Source organism: Pleurodeles waltl, chromosome 3_1 (genome assembly GCF_031143425.1).
Source record: "Pleurodeles waltl isolate 20211129_DDA chromosome 3_1, aPleWal1.hap1.20221129, whole genome shotgun sequence".
NCBI lineage: Eukaryota > Metazoa > Chordata > Amphibia > Caudata > Salamandridae > Pleurodeles > Pleurodeles waltl.
In genome coordinates this window covers 570,618,324-570,637,852 of record NC_090440.1, presented here as the reverse complement: position 1 = coordinate 570,637,852, position 19,529 = coordinate 570,618,324, and the positions used below count along the sequence as shown (strand labels likewise).

General features: G+C 42.0%; 1 protein-coding gene across 1 annotated transcript in view; it reads right to left on the bottom strand.

Moving 5' to 3' along the window:
• Positions 1–19,529, bottom strand: part of CEMIP (cell migration inducing hyaluronidase 1) — an 899,136-nt gene that overhangs the window by 117,905 nt on the left and 761,702 nt on the right. Inside the window, exon 14 of the mRNA XM_069223002.1 lies at positions 4,706–4,911. Coding sequence (XP_069079103.1) covers positions 4,706–4,911 — 206 coding nt within the window. The remainder of the gene's footprint in view (positions 1–4,705; positions 4,912–19,529) is intronic.

Below are 19,529 nucleotides of genomic sequence, written 5' to 3'. Positions count from 1 at the left end.
GACAGGTCAGTGTTTTGGGCAGTTTGTGGGCCTATTTGATTGTCTGGGGGGTCAGTTTCTACTGTGCATTTCCCTAAAGGGTTGTTTAAAGATTAATTCCGAACTTATGTGTTTCCATACAGAAGTAAGTTTATCAGTGAAGAACCTCGATCTTTTATTGGAAAATTCAACAGAGAATGGCATATCATTCTGACGAGCTGTGAGGTTTTTCAGTTCCTTTGTATCAGTACAAAGTTTCTTCGGTAGGTGAGGAGTATTTACTAGCCTAGACAACAAGTAAGATTTTTTTTATCTTTAAATTTAAGGTAGTACTCGCTTACTTTAACAGAGTCTTTATATCTTAAATCCAGTGAATATCCTCTATGCCATAGAGTCTATGGTCTTTGAGTTCTGCCTTCGGTCTAGTTTGAATTCCATTAATTCTAAAGAGGACCATAGGTAGGGCTTCTATTGACATTAAATTGTTGATGAAGAGGCAAAGGTTTGTTTAAAACAAGGTTAACTGCATGATTGTGTTTGAAAAAATGGTGAGATTTTGTCTCTGAGTTAGCTTGAGAGTGAGAATTGAATTGGAGGGAGTTTTCACGCCCAGTTTCTTTAGCTCAAAATGACTCCCATGAATGCTGCTTGATTACTACCTACGTAAGATTGTTCTTCTTAAACACAGGAAAGTGCAGAGGAAAAGGAATGCAAAATTATCTTTCCAGATCAGGGGGATGGATTTTTAATTGTGAGATAATCCAGAGTAGCAAATATGGGCCCTAGAAGATGTCCAGTCGAATGAGTTGGTTCCCTGGTTGAATGTTTATTTTAAAAAGTCAGGATTTTGTGTAAAACATAATTTTGACCAGCAGGGTTTTTCAGCCCCGGGTTTGAATTTAATCTCAGTATGACTGCTCTTCCACCACCCTTTTTACCGCTCTCGGCTCACTTGAATGATTTAACAGCTCTGTGGAACCAATTTGTTCCATAACTGGGGTACTCTGCTGTGTTAAACATGTTTTTAGTTAAGAACAAAAGCAATGAAAGGTATTCATTAAAAAGAGTAAATATTTCAGCTTGTTGAGAAGACTGACAGCTTAATTTGAGTTTTCATGATTTAAAGGGACATCTAACAGCGAATCCACCTGACTAGGGAAAGTTAGATCCAGCAATTAGTTGATTGTAGCCCTGAGTGGCAATGCACTATGAAGATAATTAAATCTAGCACATGGTGTTAATGTCCTACACTGTGAAGAAGACGGCTGGAATAGGCCATTTTTATGGGCGAGCACAAAGTGCTCCGTCCATTCTGTAATCTCTCTTTGGGCTTGAAACCACGCCCATGCCACGTCAGTCACTTACATTGGTTCGTGGGCTTGCCTTTAAAAATCTGCGTGCTTTCAATTGTGAAAGGCATGCATACGTCATGCCTTTGCCGGTGTTTAGCCCACCTACCCAGCACCGGTAAAGTACCAAAAACATACGAGGCTCCATGTTTTCAGCCTGGCGTCGGGACTAATTTATCTGTTTATTTTCCACGCAGCGCGATCGTGCTGCATTTTACATAGCGCGATCGCGCTGCGTTTGTTTTTGCTTTACAAAACTAATAGCTCTAACTCGAACAAATGCGAGACCCGTTGCATTGAAAATGCTTGTTTAATTTACCTGCGTTCAGTGTCTCTGACTCTCACAGCCACCAAACAGTTGGCACACCATGGGCTGCGTTCAAACGTAGCCAGATGCAAACAGACTTGCTTAGGCACTCCTTCAGTATGTCATAAGCACACGCGTTGAGCAGGTCATATACATGTCTGTGCAGCTAGCTCGCTTTTATGGGGCCCTTTGATTAATTAAAAAAAAGTGTCTCAACTGTCACAAAAACTATTGCAAAGATGGCACTGGCTGGAAGTCGAAGTGTGAGGCAAGTCTAGGGAACCAAGCAAAAGGTGAGAAGTTAAAAAGAGCAAACTGCTGGTTACGGTTAAAAAACATCCCATCCAAAATCCAACCTGGCAGGAGCCCACAATTAAACCCAATCTTGTATGAAACCATCCTATGAATATATTTTAAAACAAGAGCAAATAAGCACATTGCATTTAAAATAGGGAAAAAAACAAAATTATGACCATCAGCAATCAAATTAAATCTGTGCAGCTAACACTCTTTTATGGGGTTGAATTGGTCGTCGCATGAAAAGGTGTTGAGACCGTCACAAAAAACTACTGCCAGAAATAGAAAGCTTCAGGCAATTGGCACTTTAGGGGCTAGCTGCATGCAATTCACAGCACAAACTAAATACTGACTTAGCCATAGTATTCTTTGTGACAACTTTTTGGCATCTTTTGATGTACCAGTCCATCACCTAGGGGCACAAACTGATTTTTGGAGGGCGGTAGTTAATGCAATTATTCTCATGAGAGGGGCTATCCTTATGTTAAGGGGGGAAGTGATGGTTGATAACATTTTCTGGAGAGCCTGTGCAAAGTACATAGCAGGTAGTTAAATCACATACATGTGTCAGGCCTTTAATATGAAACATGAAGATTTTTAATGCCAATGTGATGCTGAAACATGAGTTTCTAACCAGGTTGGTGGCTGGACAGTCAGTGGGATTTCCACGGGGCCCTATTTCTCACTGTCTTATCCAATACCCATAGCTTTAGGAGAGTCAAACACATTAGTAAAAGTTTTTCAGTTAATGAAAAATCCACGCAAGACAGACACAATTATCTTCAGCCTACCAAACTTCACTTCGCCAACGCAGATCAGGCTGGGGTTCGGACTGCAAAGGCAGACCTTGGCAAGGCAAGGAGTTTTCATAACTTGCTGGGATAAAATTTAGAAGGTTCCTCCAGATACTCTTAACTATTTTTATGGAGAGAACAGTGACAGAGAGACTCATCACTGGCCAGGTCCACAAAAGGAAAGCTTGTGTAATATCGGGCTGTCCCAGCTTTGGGAGTCGTCTACTGTGTTTAAAAAGCTAGTGTGAAAATCAGTAAAGTCCCTGTCGCTGGTGGAAGATGAAGCCGCATTAGCAAATAGAACGAATGGTTGGATGACACTGAACACTTATGGCGCACTGGCCCCCAAATATATTTTAGTTTAGGTTACTCAAGAATTATCAAGGAACAATTCCAGAAATATCAGTTGGGGTTGCTGTTGTGTGCCCAGCACCTCCCACATTGGCAGAGAGATTCCACAACCATGGCCTGCCGCTTGTGCGCCACTGTCAAGGAAGATCTGTTGCATCTGCTTTGTACTTGCAAAGAACTATTAGTGAAATGAAGGCAGCTGCTAAAAGCTTATTTCAATCAAAGAGGGATTTTCGACCCGAGACAGGCCGTTTTGGGCTCTTTTGCCACTGAGGATCCACAACTGAACTGCCATCTAGTACGATTCCTCAGATTGGTGGCCAAAAAGATATCAGAAAGAAACCTTGCAGGTCTTTAACTAAGTCCCTCTTGGAGCTGGACTACTTTAGCTTGGTGACTCTGTCACCGAGAGGTTATGAGCGTATAGCTGCAGCCACCCTGTACTCTGCGTGTGGGGACCAGCCCTAGGGCTGGTTCCCGAATCCAATTACTGTCTTTAAACTTGCTGACTGATCAAATTCTGCACCCCGGGGGTGCCGCAATGAGAGCCATTCTTTAAATATTGAATATTTTGTACTATTGCACATTACACGTATTTAAGGTTTGATTGATTATTTACTACCTTGTAATGGTTTATGGACTGGTCTTATGGTTACAGAATGTTTTATTACTTTGTAAGGTTTTTATGTATCGCCTTTCTTTTTCATTATGCAAAGGTTTTAAGTAACTATGCTAATAAATAAACTTCACTTCACAATCCTAAATACAACACAGACATGCACGTGCAGCTTTAAAGTTGTCAGCGGGTTCTCACTTAGAAAATATTTTTAGAAAATATTTTCCACACACAGGAAACACACCCCAACAGTCTGCACTGTTTTTTAGCCACAAGCTGTGCTACTCTTTGAACACATGTATTCCTCTCCCTCATACAGGTAAATCTGCAACTGTGCCTGGGGTGAGAACTTGGTTTAAAAAAAAATCATGAATACTGACAATTTCATACATTTATTGGTATTTTCCTAAGTTTCCAAGGTACCCCCGCTCTGAAATGTCAATTTTCTAAAAGTATATTTGCTTATGGATAGAGCCACACCATTTTGGTGTAAAATTACACATGAATAAATCTCATTGTATGTGTACATTTTTCAAGTTTTGTAAAAATAAAAATGTACCTTTACACATTTTGGTCCACAGTCTCTCAGCATTGTTAATATCTATCCCGAAATAACTGTTTTCCCTGTTTCTTTGCTTTTTTAGACGCTGAACCTTATTTTGTACATTCTTGCGCAATCCTGTCTTACAGCCCAGCCTGAGGTTTGGATTGCACCCTTATTGAGATCACTCAGTAATATTCCATTCAGTCCCCTTGTTTTAATTTTCCGTGATGTCCTCAGTGGATTCAGGAACAATGCTGTCTGACGCTAAATCCAACTCAAGTAAAGGAACAGACAAAGGCCTTGCTCACACTTCTCAAAGACAGCAGCTGTAATATCCCAGTCTACTTAACGGGGGAACTTGGCCGATAACCTTCCATGCGAGCTGGGGTTGCATGTATTATGCAGATGCCAGTTGCTGCCTTACTAAAAGAGGGAGGCTAAAGGGCTGTCCCCACACTCATTTCTTACCTGCAGTCCTGTCTGGGTTTGGGGATGTATCCAGGATAAGAGTCCTCAGTAATTGTTCTGCACATCTTACTGTCCCGGTCAGATGGCAGAAGAGTCCCTGATTTGACGAGAAGTCCAAGGCAGTGATCGAACATGTTGCGCTCCTCTGGGCCATCCTCGGTGAAGAAACAATGTCCTAAAGTGTCATAGCCCACGACATCCTTCACCTGCAGGAACAACATAGAACAAAGAGTACGCTTCCTGTCAGCACATAGGCAGCACAGTACTGATGGCATACATTACGTAGAGACGTGAGGGGTATAGAATAATAGGGAGGAAGGATGTCAGTACACGAAGAGCACAGAACAGAGAGAACGCACTCTGTCAGCACATGGGCAACACAGAATAGATGGCATGCCCCGCCTAAAGGCATGAGGGGTACAGAATAATAGGGAGGAAGGCTGTCAGTACATGAAGAGCACAGAACAGAGATGACGTACTCAGACTGCACGCGGGCAGTCTAGACCTTTGTGTATGGACCTGTCAGTAGACAGACAATACAAATCAGGCAGCACGTGGTCTATAATCACATAAACAAAAAGATACACCTTAGCAAGGTCGGAAGAGTGCATGCATTCTGTCAACATAAGTGACCTTCTCGAAGAGTTATGGAGTGCATGTAAGTTGTAGAAGATGGTTTTATGTAGTTAGCTGAGCGAACTTAAGATGTTTTAAGATATGTGCACAGGTATGTATGCAACCCGAAGGCCACACATTACACTGCAAGAGGGATATTTCAGCCGCACTGTGCATCCTTTGTACAGTAGCACCTATTGTTTACAGTTGTACAAAACTGTTCAAGCAAGCACTGTATTAAAACATCTAACGTGAAAATGTGAGCGATTGTAAGGTTTACCTACCACCTTTAAGTGATTGATTATGTTTTTAAGAATCTCTAAATAAAAGCAATAAGGCTGTTTCGGTCTCTTGTATTTACAGTCTAGACCCAGACGCCACACCAGGGGGATGAGTCCAGCAGTGCTGACCTACATGACTAGAATTTGTTCTTTTTCCTTTTGGGTGGGAAGTATCATTGTAAGATATTCTCTAGACACCTGGCATTCCATGGTGTTACGCTCTGCATTAACAGACCTCTAGAAGGCCACATTTTCATCAAACTTCTTAAACTGCTGACTCACTGATCTCGGAAAGTTATAAACTATAGGTTCTACATACAACTACATACCCTCTTGAAATTAGAAAACTCTGAGAAAATTTAAGCGTCATAGAACTGGTTGTCTTTGGAGCAATGCAAGATTAGATCATGATAATGAAAAAAATATGAGCTTAAGGGAATCTAATGCCTGTCTTTAAGATAGGTTACGACATATTACAAAAAGGAAATTACTCAGGCACAAAACTGTATTAATTGAATCAAATAATCATTGCAAGAAATTCACTCAATTATTTCTACAGACGTTTTGAATTTGATCAGGTACATCACACTTCTGAAGCAAAAACTTCAGAGATTATTTACTTGGTAATTTGAGACCTCTTTCATTAAAAAAAACTGTAAATAGATCTAGTCTGGTATGTATTGATCCTAATATAACAAAATGCAGTTATAGGTTGTGCGAGTCTAGACAACAGAGATAATTAATCTACAGACAAATTTAGTGTGGTAAAAGACATTGAAGATGGCATTTCAAATGTTACTGAAAACATAAACCAACCAGGCAGCTCATTTATGCAAAAGTAGTTATCGAAAATGTTGAGCTTCTAATACTTATGATCAGATGCACCATGCATGTTTTAACTACATTTTCTAGGCATTTCCTCAGCTAACAGAGCCATGGAGAACCCCTTCCACCAAAAAAACTGAATGGGTTAGATCCTTTTAAACAACTTATTACCAATAAATAAATCTAGTTTTCTTGCTAAAGCCTTAAAAAGATAGGTGCACTACAATGATGGAGACACTATAGGATATAATGGACTCGTAATACGGCGGGAGCAATATCCGTCACATTTGGGATGGATTAACCGGTCCCCGCCAAAGTTGGAATCAGGCCCTAAATGGGTAAAATATTACTGGAAATTTTAAGTTAGGGTGAAAAGGAGGTGTGATTCTAGAGCCTGGGGATAGATAGGGAGTATGCTTTCTTAAAACTATTGATGTCTATATAAGTATCGTATTGCAGGTGTATATTTAGTTTTAATTATTTGAATTAATTTCCAAATCCAAAGAATCACAGATACTTCATAATGCATGGAAAGGGTCACCGGGGCTACTATTTGGGCCAGCCATTGCTCGAAGAAGGAGACGGTGTCAGTTCTCTCTGCCCCCTGAGGGAATCCAACAACCCGGTGATTGTTGTGACAGGATCATCCTTCAGAATTCTCTGCACAGTGCTCCAGTTTCTGCACTCTGGTTACCACGTTATGGGCCTGGCATTCCATGTCCACAACCGTATGATGCAGTTACTTGAGCATATCTTCGGTCTGAGTGACACGTCCCAACAGTTTTATATGGTCATTTCATAACAGGCTCACTTTGATTGCCACTGCGTTGACTCTGGTATGCAAGTCCTGTTGGGTCTATTATGGCTTTCTACATCTGATGTAACTTATCAGATGCAGGTCCTCTCCTCTTTGTATGCATGGCTAAGGGGAACAGGTAACATGGCGATTCAGGGGTTGAGTCTTATGCCCCCTCACATTTTTTCATGGTGTTCCCTCCATGAGCAGCATGGCCATGACTATCCTCATTCAGATCAGATGTTTATGACCAGGGGAGTGAGCAGGCCCACTCCCCGCACCTAGGTCACTCCAGGCAGCAGCAGTTACATGCTGAGGCCAAAACAGGCCGCATTTCTCTCAGTGATGATGCCATACTTGGCCCAGACCTGCAGCTCACCTCTCACCTCAGGCTCCGGCAGCATTTGGTGCGGCACTTGTACCCATTAGTTTGGTCTAAAAGGAGGAGATGGGGAGGAGGCCAGGACCCCCACTCCTTTATATAGGGCCAGCCTGTTGTGAGGACTCATCGTGCCAGGACGCAACTCCCGGCCTTGCCCACAGGGTCCTGCACCTCAGCTGTAGTCTGCAGGTTGCTGTAGGTCTGTGTGGTTCCAGAGGTGACAAGCCCTGGGTCAGCAGGCCACACACACTACCACTGTGGTGTCTATAGGGCCACTGAAAGTCAGATGGTGTGCTGATGGCCGTGGATCATGGGTCAGGGCTCGGAGCAGCCTTAACTTGCATCTGCCATCTTGCCGCAATCGGCCACACCCCCAGGCACTATTCAATCATGCACTTAATATACACATGAGCATTAGTAAGCATTTCCTTACAAGATCCCAGTTAGGAGAAACAAGCCTCAAAGCCTTCTTGGCAAAAGCCTTCTTAGCAACCTTGATAGTTTTTGATAGAAGATTATGAATTAATGCAAGTGTTGCAAAACTCCCTGAATCAGGGTTGTGAAAGAGCCCAGCATAGATCTTCCACAACCAGATCTGAATGCATGAATCTGGCTACAAAGGAAAACAAAATAAGTGACAAAAATTATAGCAAGTGGGTAAAGAGCACAATGAAAATTAAAGGAACAAATCTGTTGCAATGCACTCATCTTTTATCAGTGCCTACTTACATATGGTCTAAAAAGACAATGACATTAGAGGAAATAGGCAATAATTATACTGGAAAAGCCACCATATTTGGAAGGGTTTATATAGGCCAGCCATGCCTACATCTTCATATATATGCCCAGACCTGATGCAAAATCCTTTTTGAGATTTACAAATCAACACAAATTGGTATTAGTATTGGTTTGTAAGAAAAGGTAATGCAAACCAGAGTGAAGCTCTACTGTGCCTTACCCTGAGTTAAGGGGGCATTCCATGACTGGTACTTGGGTGTTCCTATGCAACCACCCATGTCATTTGATGGAAAACCCTATCTAATTACAATGATAGACAAGGTTTCGCACCAAAAATTAAGCCCACTTGAAAGCAGGCATTAAAAAGGAGAAATGTTTTATTTGTCCTAATTTTGTCCACTTTGTATGTGTGCTGCACTGTACAGTAAACATCCAAAGTGTCAAAAGTTTTTAAGTTAGTCTAAGCATAGAAGGTGATCTTAGCATAGGTTTTGTACTGGAAGTTGCCCTTCCAATACAAAACCTATGCTAAATTCACGTACACACCTTTGTACTATGGTGCAAATATGTATGCGTTGCTCTCTTTCTCCCTCCCTGTCATGCAAGATAGCACTGCAACTTAAAGTGCTGTGCTGCGTTGAGTGACAGGTTTGTAAACCTGGCCCTGGTGTCTTTCAGATGTGAGTAGAACAACCTCACATTTGACATCTTTCTTCTCTAGGTGACCGTAGCTGAAGAAAAGTCGATGCAGTCTGAGCATGTGAATGATATTAGCTGGTTTCCTTCGAGAGGAGACAAACGGAATAGGCCAGAATCATCATCATTAACCTTACAAAGTGCTGCAAGTTGAACCCAGCTTTTTCTTTATACATATCACCCTGAAGGCAAAGGCTAGCTAATCTTGGATCCTCATCTAGCAATCGCATTACAAGCTAATGTTACCAAATCTGAAACTATTGCCTGCGGCTATTATTAAGCACAGAACCGCTGTTGCATGAATGTAATTGTGACTCTCTGCTTCAGCAATTATTGGTTACAGTGTTGATTACTATAATTTACTGCATTTGGGCAGATCCAAAACGGAGAGGATGTGATTACAGATAATTCAAAACTTAGTAGCTGTAATAGTAACATAAACAACAAAAATAATTCAAACATTGCTGGTTTTGTGTAAACTTAATTGGTTACATACTGAGAAAGTGATGGTAAAATATATAACCTTGCTCTCATTTACAAATAAGTTAGCCCAAATGGAGACACAATTCATCATGACTGTTGAAAATAACAGGAGTGCACGAAGGTCCACTTTTATTGTTAGCAGTTCCTTTATTGATCATTCACTTATGGCAAAACTGGCTTGTAGGCTTCCAATAAAGAAATCACTAAAAATAACAATGGACCGTGGTGCACTCCTGCTGTATTCAACCATTACGGTGAATTGTGTCTCATAAGTAAGACAACCGTGTGCTGTCTCGTAGCAAGGGATGAGGGTGGCTGGTCCCTATTGGACTTCTGCATAGCAGATGATTTTTTTAAAGGATTGACAGATGTAGGTAACAGCAATGTGTGCAGCCATTTGAGAGTGCCTCCACCACCAATGTATACATAAATCCTTTGATGAGAAAATGGTGGCTCTGGTGCCTAGCACATTATTGTCTAATCTGCAGACCAATGACAACAGCTTTTTCACTGGCTCGTCACAGACAGGAATTAATGGTCGTTCCCGGAGGATATGCGACAACACATATATCCAGAAAAATATCTTGGGGGAAGAAACCCTGACGACCCTGGGTACAAAAATACAGAATCTGAAACGAGGAGAAGACTTGCTAAGACTCTGATGGAAATTAAAAACCCATGAATTTACTTTAGAAACTAGCACGTTTTTCGCTTCCCATTTATAACTAAGGAACAGCTTGAACACGAGCGAGGGCATTGCAGTATATAAATAATTAAACTTTAACACGTGGCAGTCAGCTTAGATTAGGAGACATCCCGTTTCAGTTTATCTAGTGTTGCACTTAAATGAAGGAGGTAAATAGAAGATGAGGGGGAAAATACTAAAATGCTGATGACAATTCATTTAATAGCACCACAGAAGACACGGAAAAAGAAAATGACTTCAGAGGAAACGGGAAAAGAAAAATTCCACCACAATTACATAATCCAAAACTAGTTCTGCTAAAGCAAAAGGGGAGGCTGCTTGAATCCAAGATCCTGATTTGAAACATCCCTGTAAAGTGCAAAACAGGCTTTGAGAAAAGGTATTTCTAAATTTAAAGCTATCTATTATGATGACTTACATCTGCCTCTCACCCCTTGAAAGAGCAGTTTATAATTTACAAAGAATCGGTTACCCCCAATGAAGAACTACTTTATTCGTAAACTTCTGATCAGTAAGTATACTGTGGCAGCAAACAGCTATATCCACAAGCCCTTTATGGACCTCAGCTCTGCCTTCAATTCAATAAATAGGAACACACTGTGGCACATTCAGGCAGCAATGGATATCAGGGCAGAAATGATAATAGTCCTTCCCCATCTACACATTGATTTATCAGTTAATGTCAGTTTCTGAGCCAATGAAGAACGTACCATCTCTTATGGTCTGTCTGCGAGGGGTGAGGCAGGGTTCTGTAATCGCCCAACTTTTACGTATCTCATATTTTAATAGACTGGAGAGTTTCTTAAATTCACATAATCAGGATGTCCCTAAAGTGTATACTAGGAATGTCCTTTTGTATGTGGACGAAGCTGCACCTCAATTGGCTAGCAAAGTTGCTCGAGAGATATGTGTCATTTATGGAAAAACTTGAATTAAAAACTAGTTTGTTAAAATCTAGTATTATGTCTATTGGGACTGGAAATGTGTAAATATGTAAAAGCGGGTAAGGTAAGGGCTACTAACTGCTTAGATATTACCTTCAATTTGGACTCCTGTGCTCCTTTACTACAAGTACAGTATGTAGGGGAAACTCTTTAGTTTGTCTTCAAATTTGGTAATAAACCTACTAAATGTATTACGGAGAGCTACCAAATCAGATCCCTAAGGTGGTGTGTGCAGCAGTGATATACCACCTTCCGTTCTGTAAGAGATTATTGAGTTTCCCCCTAGTACATCCACATATAATTGTCAAATGCAACTTGTTATGAGCTATCTGGAAAGTAAGATTATACTGGCTCCACTTCTTTTATGGCTTTCAGTATGTTCTTATCCCGCTACAGCATTTTAATTGTGATGCAATTTCTGCTTGTTTTATGGGCTGAGTAAGTTTCTTACGATTCCTTGGCCAGCGACTAACCATATTAAAAAAATGAAGGGGAGATGTGGGCAATATTACCAGCAACATTGCCAGTAAGGAGACATTTTGGGCCACGAAAGATTATGCCCATCTGTCTACTACAACTAAGGAACACGAGGAACGTAAGAAACCTCTTGTCAGAAATCTCATTTTGCTTAACATATGAAGTCTGTCTAACCCATATTACTTCTGTATACTTCCATTTATGGTAAACAGCTGTTGTCCACATTTTGATTGGGCTCAGTTAGTAATTTGTTGTTGTTCCTTAACGACTGGCACAACTCTGATGATGCCAAACATTTCCCCTGTAATTACTTTTCCCTACAAAAGGCTTTGAATTTATATTGTAATTTTGCAGAGATGCTTATGTGAACATTGTAATACCTCTTTTGCACCTTTTGGGGCTTAAAAAATGTAGGCCAGCTTTATTTTATTTACAACTTTTGGAAACTCCTTTAGTCTGGTATTGTGTTAGTCTATTTGTATCAGCTACTGTTCATTGCAGGAGTGTTTTCTCACTATGACATGCTACTTTTCTATAGCATTCTGGTTACTATACGTATTTTAACATCATTACATTATTTATATTGGATGCAATGAATGTGTACGATCTTTTTGTTGATGATTGTTATGGATTATATTATATCAGAAATAAAATTTACAGGTACAGTTACAGAACATGGCAATGAGGTACAATCCTCTCAATACGGTTGTGAGAATTTGGCAAACCACTTTCTAGTTAAAAGAAAATAAATGTTATCTAGAATGAATATTGACATTGATCACCACCAAGGATCATTAGCCAGCGCACCGGCATGGTTTACTCACAAGTTGAATACCTTCAAATTTGTTACAGCAGCAGAAAAAGTGGCTCGAGGGGCTAAAATGACATAAATGACACTTTCAAGCGCCTTAGTCACAAAATGCTTTGGGGCAAAGGCAGAGGTCATTGCATCCATCATAATCGCTTCTCCGCAAACAGGATATTACCCAAGGAAATCTATCAAGCAGCTGTACTGCCACCATAAAAACCTTAACTAAATGACACCATTCAGGCAAATCTGACACCAACTTTAACTCTGACTTTCTTTGCCTAGATATTAGGGCCCATATTTATACTTTTTGACGCTAAACTGCGCTAACGCAGTTTAGCGTCAAAAAGTTTTGCGCCGGCTAACGCCATTCTGAAGCGCCATGCGGGCGCCGTATTTATTGAATGGCGTTAGCCGGCGCAAGCAGACCGGCGCTGCCTGGTGTGCGCGAGAAAAACCACGTACACCAGGCAGCGCCGGCGTAGGGGGAAAATGGCGCATGGGCGTCTTAAAATGGGGCAAGTCAGGTTACGTCGAAAAAATCATCGTAACCCGACTTGCGCCATTTATTTTCGACGCCCATCCCCCATCAACATGACTCCTATCATTGTAAAGATAGGAGTCATGCCCCCTTGCCCAATGGCCATGCCCAGGGGACTTCTGTCCCCTGGGCATGGTCATTGGGCATAGTGGCATGTAGGGGGGCACAAATCAGGCCCCCCTATGCCACAAAAAAAAAAAAAAAAATACTTACCTGAACTTACCTTAATGTCCATGGGATGGGTCCCTCCGTCCTTGGGTGTCCTCCTGGGGTGGGCAAGGGTGGCAGGGGGGGTCCCTGGGGGCAGGGGAGGGCACTCTGGGCTCATTTTGAGCCCACTTGTCCCTTAACGCCATGCCTGACCCAGGCGTTAAAAAGCGGCGCAAATGCGCCGTTTTTAGCCACGCCCACTCCCGGGCGTCTCTTTTGCCCGGGAGTATAAATACCACGTAAAGGCCTGGGAGTCATTTTTTAGACGGGAACGCCTCCCTTGCATATCATTAACGCAAGGAAGGGGTTCACGCTAAAAAATGACGCACATTCCGGGAACTTTGGCGCTATACGCCTCTAACGCCATAGTATAAATATGGCGTTAGTTGGCGTTAGTTTAGCGTCGAATTTGCGTCGAAAAAAACGACGCAAATTCGGCGCAAACGGAGTATAAATACGGCCCTAGATGTGTAACCTGTCTACCAGTTCTAAGCATATGTGCAGAATGGTCACGTATTCACAGATAATCAATCATCTAGGTTTCATCGCCTAAAGAGACAGAGACCACTATTACGGATATAAAAGAAAAGGCCTTTGAACTAAGAGACCGTGGTTACAAGAGACTTGTACAATGGCCTTAGGCGAAGACACACTAAGCGGCAGGAAGAGGTGACATTGTAGCATTCCTCTTTAAGATTTTAGTTCCACAGCTTTCCCTTCATAAAATCTAATATATGTAGGAGTTGACCAATCTTTAGATCTGCAGGGTGCACAGTAGTTAAGGAAACCAGGAAATTAAGGATGTGAAAAGCCATTCCACATATAACACCAAACGATGTTAACTGTCCATTGGGTATTGTGAATTACTGTTGCAGAGTAGTAAATACTATTGAGAGGAACACTTATAAAGTACAGCTCATCTTCATAGTGTTTCCAAAATTCCAGCTGGCACCTACCAGTCCAAGTGAGGGCACGTTTGATCTAAATGTGCCCTCACATTCGTTCTAAATGTGTTAATAGTTATAGCTGCTAAATAAAAAAAATAGATAAATTAGTGCTCCATAATAGCTCAGGCCTACTTCATGGTGGGCCCTGACAAGGTGACTTCCAATTGCTGGCAAAATCAATTATTAACCCACAGGTCACCTTAATATGAAAAAGTATTTGCATGACTGAATGGAGAGTGTAAACCAATGTCATAAAGCTAAAAGTGGTGCAATCCAAATTATCTACTGCTTTCTGAATTTACTGAAGACAAGCAGCATTGTAGTGGATACAGCTCTCCACAGAAAGTTTTTAGCATAGTCCGTCACAGGTGCAGCCCAGCACCTGGTCTTTTTTGCAGTAATGTTGTTATGCTGGACAAAATTCTAGCCAAGTACGGGCTAGATGTAGGTAGATTCCAATTTGCGAGTCGCAAATTGGAATGTAGGATGGTGTCCCTGACACTATCTGCGCTTCGTAAGGGGGTCGCAAATGCCCACCTCATTAACATTAATGAGGTGGGTCGTAATTTGCGACCCCCTTGCGAGTGGCGCCATTCACAGGGATGGTGGCCTACTGCGGACAGCAGACCACCATGTCTGTGGCTGCTTTTTAATAAAGCAGTTTTTTTTTTTGTAATGCAGCCCTTGATGGAAAACTAGATGAATTACAAAAAAAAAAAAATGAATCGTTTTTGTTTGTTTGCAGTTCCATTCACAAAGGGGAAGGGGTCCCATAGGGACCCCTTCCCTTTTGGGAGAAATGTTTGCAGTTCCATTCTCAAAGGGGAAGGGGTCCCATGGGGACCCCTTCCCTTGTGGGAATGGGTTACCACCCATTTCAAATGGGTGCAATCTGGCATTGCATTGCGACTCGCAATTAGGAAGGGGACTCCCCTTCCTAATTGCGACTCGCAAAACGGGTTTTGTGCATTGCAAAGTGCAGTTTGCACGTCGCAAACAGCGAAATTCGCTGTTTGCGACGTGCAAACTGTTTCTTACATCTGGCCCCATATCTCTTGTACCTCAAGTCACCCTTTAACTTTAGGTAGAAGATCAGTCTCTCATAAAAGGTGGGAGTGCATAGTATATTTATCTACAATTATAATGTAGGAGGCGAGAACTCCAAGAAGGTTCCAAATCCAAAATCTTTACTCCACTCACAAAAACATTAGAATATGCAATGAAAGCTCGGGGAATACATTTGATGTATCTAATGTTAATTAATAAGCTGTTTGCTCACTGAAAATGGGCATATTGAAAAGGAAGACAAAATGCCAAAAAACGAATCCCTTTTGCAACAGGAAAACCGCAATCTGGCACAAACAAGTAATGGATTAACAAGTAATGGATTAATTATAGCACAAATGAACACAATGTACTCTGCATGGCCTATCAAACAGCCACAACGGTAATTTTCACATAAATCACGAGGACGTTGTTGAGCACCAGGATTACATGTGCTGATCTGGCAGATGTACTTCTCCCAAAAAGTTGGTGTACGTACGAAGAACTCGAAACTCGGTCATACTTTAAGTGTTTTACAACATGTGTTTGTTTCTAGCGGTCCTGGGTTGTGCAGCCCTGGCGCTCTCAACCACCCAAATACACTCTTACATTCTCTGTGGCCACGTATGGCCCACTCTCCACATGGAAATTGCTGTTTCCTTTTCACCTCGTTAATCCAACAGACGATATTTTAAATGAGATGAGGTAAACCTGATTGCAAAGAGCGGCGATTATTTCGCCAACTGTTTCATCACAGACGGTGCAGGCAGCTGGGTCGAGAAGCGGCGTTTAGAAACCCCGGAGCGATGGAACAGTCAGACGGAGGCCCGGCAGTGGTGCACCCGCCGACGGCTGCCATGCCCCGGGGCCCCTCGGTGGCTCAAGGTCACGCGCCATAAACCCTCAATAAGGAGGAAGGGCCGCGAGGCGGACTCCCCAGGAGCACCTGTGGCCCACGACCGCGATGGGAACCGCAGCCCGTCGAGATCCCTCTGCGCCGGTTTCTTTTGTAAAATGCCTGCTGCTGGCTGCAGTGCCACGAGGGCAGCTTAGCAATACCGCCTGTGCCATTTCCAAACCGCAGTGACAAGTTATTTATGTACAAGCCATGCAAGAGGCACTAGATTTCCAAATGAGAGACATACGAGGCCCCGGGGACTAAAGGTCTGGGCACTGTGTTGATGTTGGCAGAAAAAGGGCAAATCAACTGAAATATTCAGTACAAATTTGCAAGGGCTGTACTGACGCTGCTGGGATTTCTGCATTCGCAGATCGCCCGAATGGCATAACAGAAGAGAGAATAAACAGTGGTGCAATTTGTGACGAAACCTGTGATTGAAAGCATGTTTTCTTCCATGCATACAAATCCCGAGCGTAACATGATGCTACCTAGTAGATTACTGTGGACTTTGAAAGTGATAGAACTGATGTTAACAATAGTTGTTACACACTTTTTCAGAAAGCACACATTTTCCAGTTAAATGGTCTCTTAGCACTTTATGGTCTGCAGTTATGGGTTTTGTCCACGAGACTAGAGTAAGGATCTTCAGCGAGACAGTGTTAGTAAATTTGACCCCTGTCCAGATTCGTGAGTATGGCGTTAAGTGGTTGAGCTTTTGCAATTTGTCATCTAAACCCATTTGAATCTGGTGTGTGTCTCTGAAGGGTGTAACACAGTTCAGCTGTCTGTGTTCTGCCCCTTCACCCTACACATGTCAGTTGTGCAGGTTTAGTCTGTCTCATTGGTGCTGTTGGATCCGGTAAAGCATGAACAGTGGCCTGTCCCATCCCATTTGATGGGTGACTGATTGTGCTGGTGATCGAAGTGTGTAGTAAGTTGTTGGTTACTCTTGTGTGGTTATTCTTCAGCAGAATCTGGAGCTGCTGTGTTCCGTATATAATCGCTGCATTGTCTGGCTCGGTCAAGCTCCTTGTTCCTTCCAGATACCTTTGTTCTGTCTGGCCCATTCTGTGGGATGATCTGCATAACTCCAAGAGACTAGACTTCACTTTCATCCTTGTTCCCCATCATAGATTCCCAAAGTCTGAGTTTCTGGTTCTTCAGTCTGTGTTTCAGATCGCATAACCTTGTTAATATTCCTTGATGGAGGGAGGGTCTGTCCTCTTTCTCGCTCTCTTCCTATCACTCTTTGACTGTTTAAACCTACCCCCTTCTTATTCCACTGTTTATATGTCCATGCTCAGGGATGGTTCTTTTAGTAGGTTGAGGTCAGTTTGACGTGGTGAGTTGGGTGATTGCTAAATGTTTCTGGATGTTAAAGAGGTGTTGTCTTCTTTGTTGTGGGGTGTGAAGGTATGTTATGCATTATGTGTGATGTTGTGGGTGTATTGTATGTGGTGTTAGGTGTTTGTTGTGTGGTGTTCATATATGTTAAGGGAGTGTTGAAGGGAGTCAGGGAACATGATTAAGCTGTGCTAATTTATGCAACTTTCATAAAGCGCATATTATTACATTCTATTAATTGGTTCATTTTGTTGCCCTTGTATATATCACAGGAAATACACTTCTGCCGTTTTGCAAATTGAGTAAAAAATAAATGTAGCCATTTGCTTGCCGTAACCCAAGATATGTCACATTTTACCAGCCACAAGGAACTGGGACTGAGCTGTTTGGGAGACAATATTGAATTTGCGTCTCATTCTGGGACAATGCAGTGGTAAGCCTGAATCGTGAGATCATCCATGACTGCATCATTTAGATGCCACCCATAAGACTGTTTGGTTAGATAATCTTAAGAATTCTTGTTGTTATTTAGGCTACCCTTATTTTTCCGTTACACTATGGAATATCATGAAAACAGACACATCTATACCAGTGTTAGCACGACTTTTGACTTTAGTCTCAGGATATGAGCAGAACAATTTAACTAGGTTCAAGGTGGGCACTGTTCATAACCTTCTGTCCTTAGCTCAAACTATGTTGCACTTCATATTTTTTGTGAGTTTTACTACGTGCCTAGAAGAAATATCTTGCACGTTTGTTGTGCCATGAGAATTTCTCGAACTGCAGAAGATTTTGTTTATATATTTACAGATGTTGTTGTCTCCTTTCACTTGATACATTATGGGACAGTTTTAATCACTACTGTTAAAATTAGATCCACTGCTTATTATAAGCTGTAATGGACTTGGCATAGTGGTGAATTTGCAGTATTTTGTTAGGTATGTTATAATGGGATTTTTCACAGTTGATTTTAACCAAAATAAACTATTGTCGGCTGACTGATAACCCATGTCATCAATTACTAGGCCTCTTACCACTTCATGCTGCCGACACTGTGTCTGAGGATGTGGGTTTCACACATAGGGGACGTCTGTAATGGGCATCCGATGGCCAGAGCTAGTGACTACATACAGTGTAGCAGGAAGGGTGTGGGTTTGCACCGATGATCTGCACTGTGTGTTGGAGTGGTTATTGCGACATGAAGCCAGCAAACCTACATCAGAGCTACGTAAATTATTGGAAGCCTCTGAGGGGTGTATTGTGTTGGGGCTACGGATGGGTAGACTAGGCAGGTTTCTGCTTACCAGCATTTAGACCTGCCTTAAGCAGTTGTCAGTATGTGCTAAAGTAAGTGTGCTGCTGTTTGGGGCTGCATGATTCTGCACTTAGGTTTTTTGTATCTGACCTTTCATTAGTGGGGTTACTGCTAATTCTTAGAAACCTCTATATCCCTTAAATGTGAATTATATCTGTATTTTTAATTTGGTGGCTTGAGTGTGATGCTAGTGTTCTTGGGCTGGACCAGCCTACTTAGATCCAAATAAGACACGTGACCCCATGTTCTCACTTTCCATACTTTTATGTCAAAGTGCTCTTCTTTGTTGGGTCTTGGAGTATCGTGGGCAGCTTGGTGGCCAGCTATGTCAGCAGACACTATAGTTCTCCATTCTGCTGATAGAGGATGGCCCACTATATTTAAAGATCCCCACAAGTCAGGCAAGGATTTCACTACCTTCAGTGGCTCCATTGAAGGCACTGAAGCTTTTTCAAATGGTTACCATGTTGATGTATCTCCTTGCCAACGTTTTTTGTTTTCTGAAAACAAACTCCCAAAGTGGGGCCTGTTTTCACAAAACAAAAACAGAATCTTCCTCACACACAGGAAGCCATTGTGTGCTTTCCTTACCCGAGACTGTGATGCCTAGTAAATGAGTGACGGATGTCTGACCATAAAGCGGAAAGGACAACTGTAGGAAGATGGCCTTTTATGTGGTGAGTACCTATGGTATTATCACCTTATACCAGCTCCAGATATTCCATTATTAGTGAAATGTAGGCAGTGTTTAGAAGCCAGGCTCTATAGCGG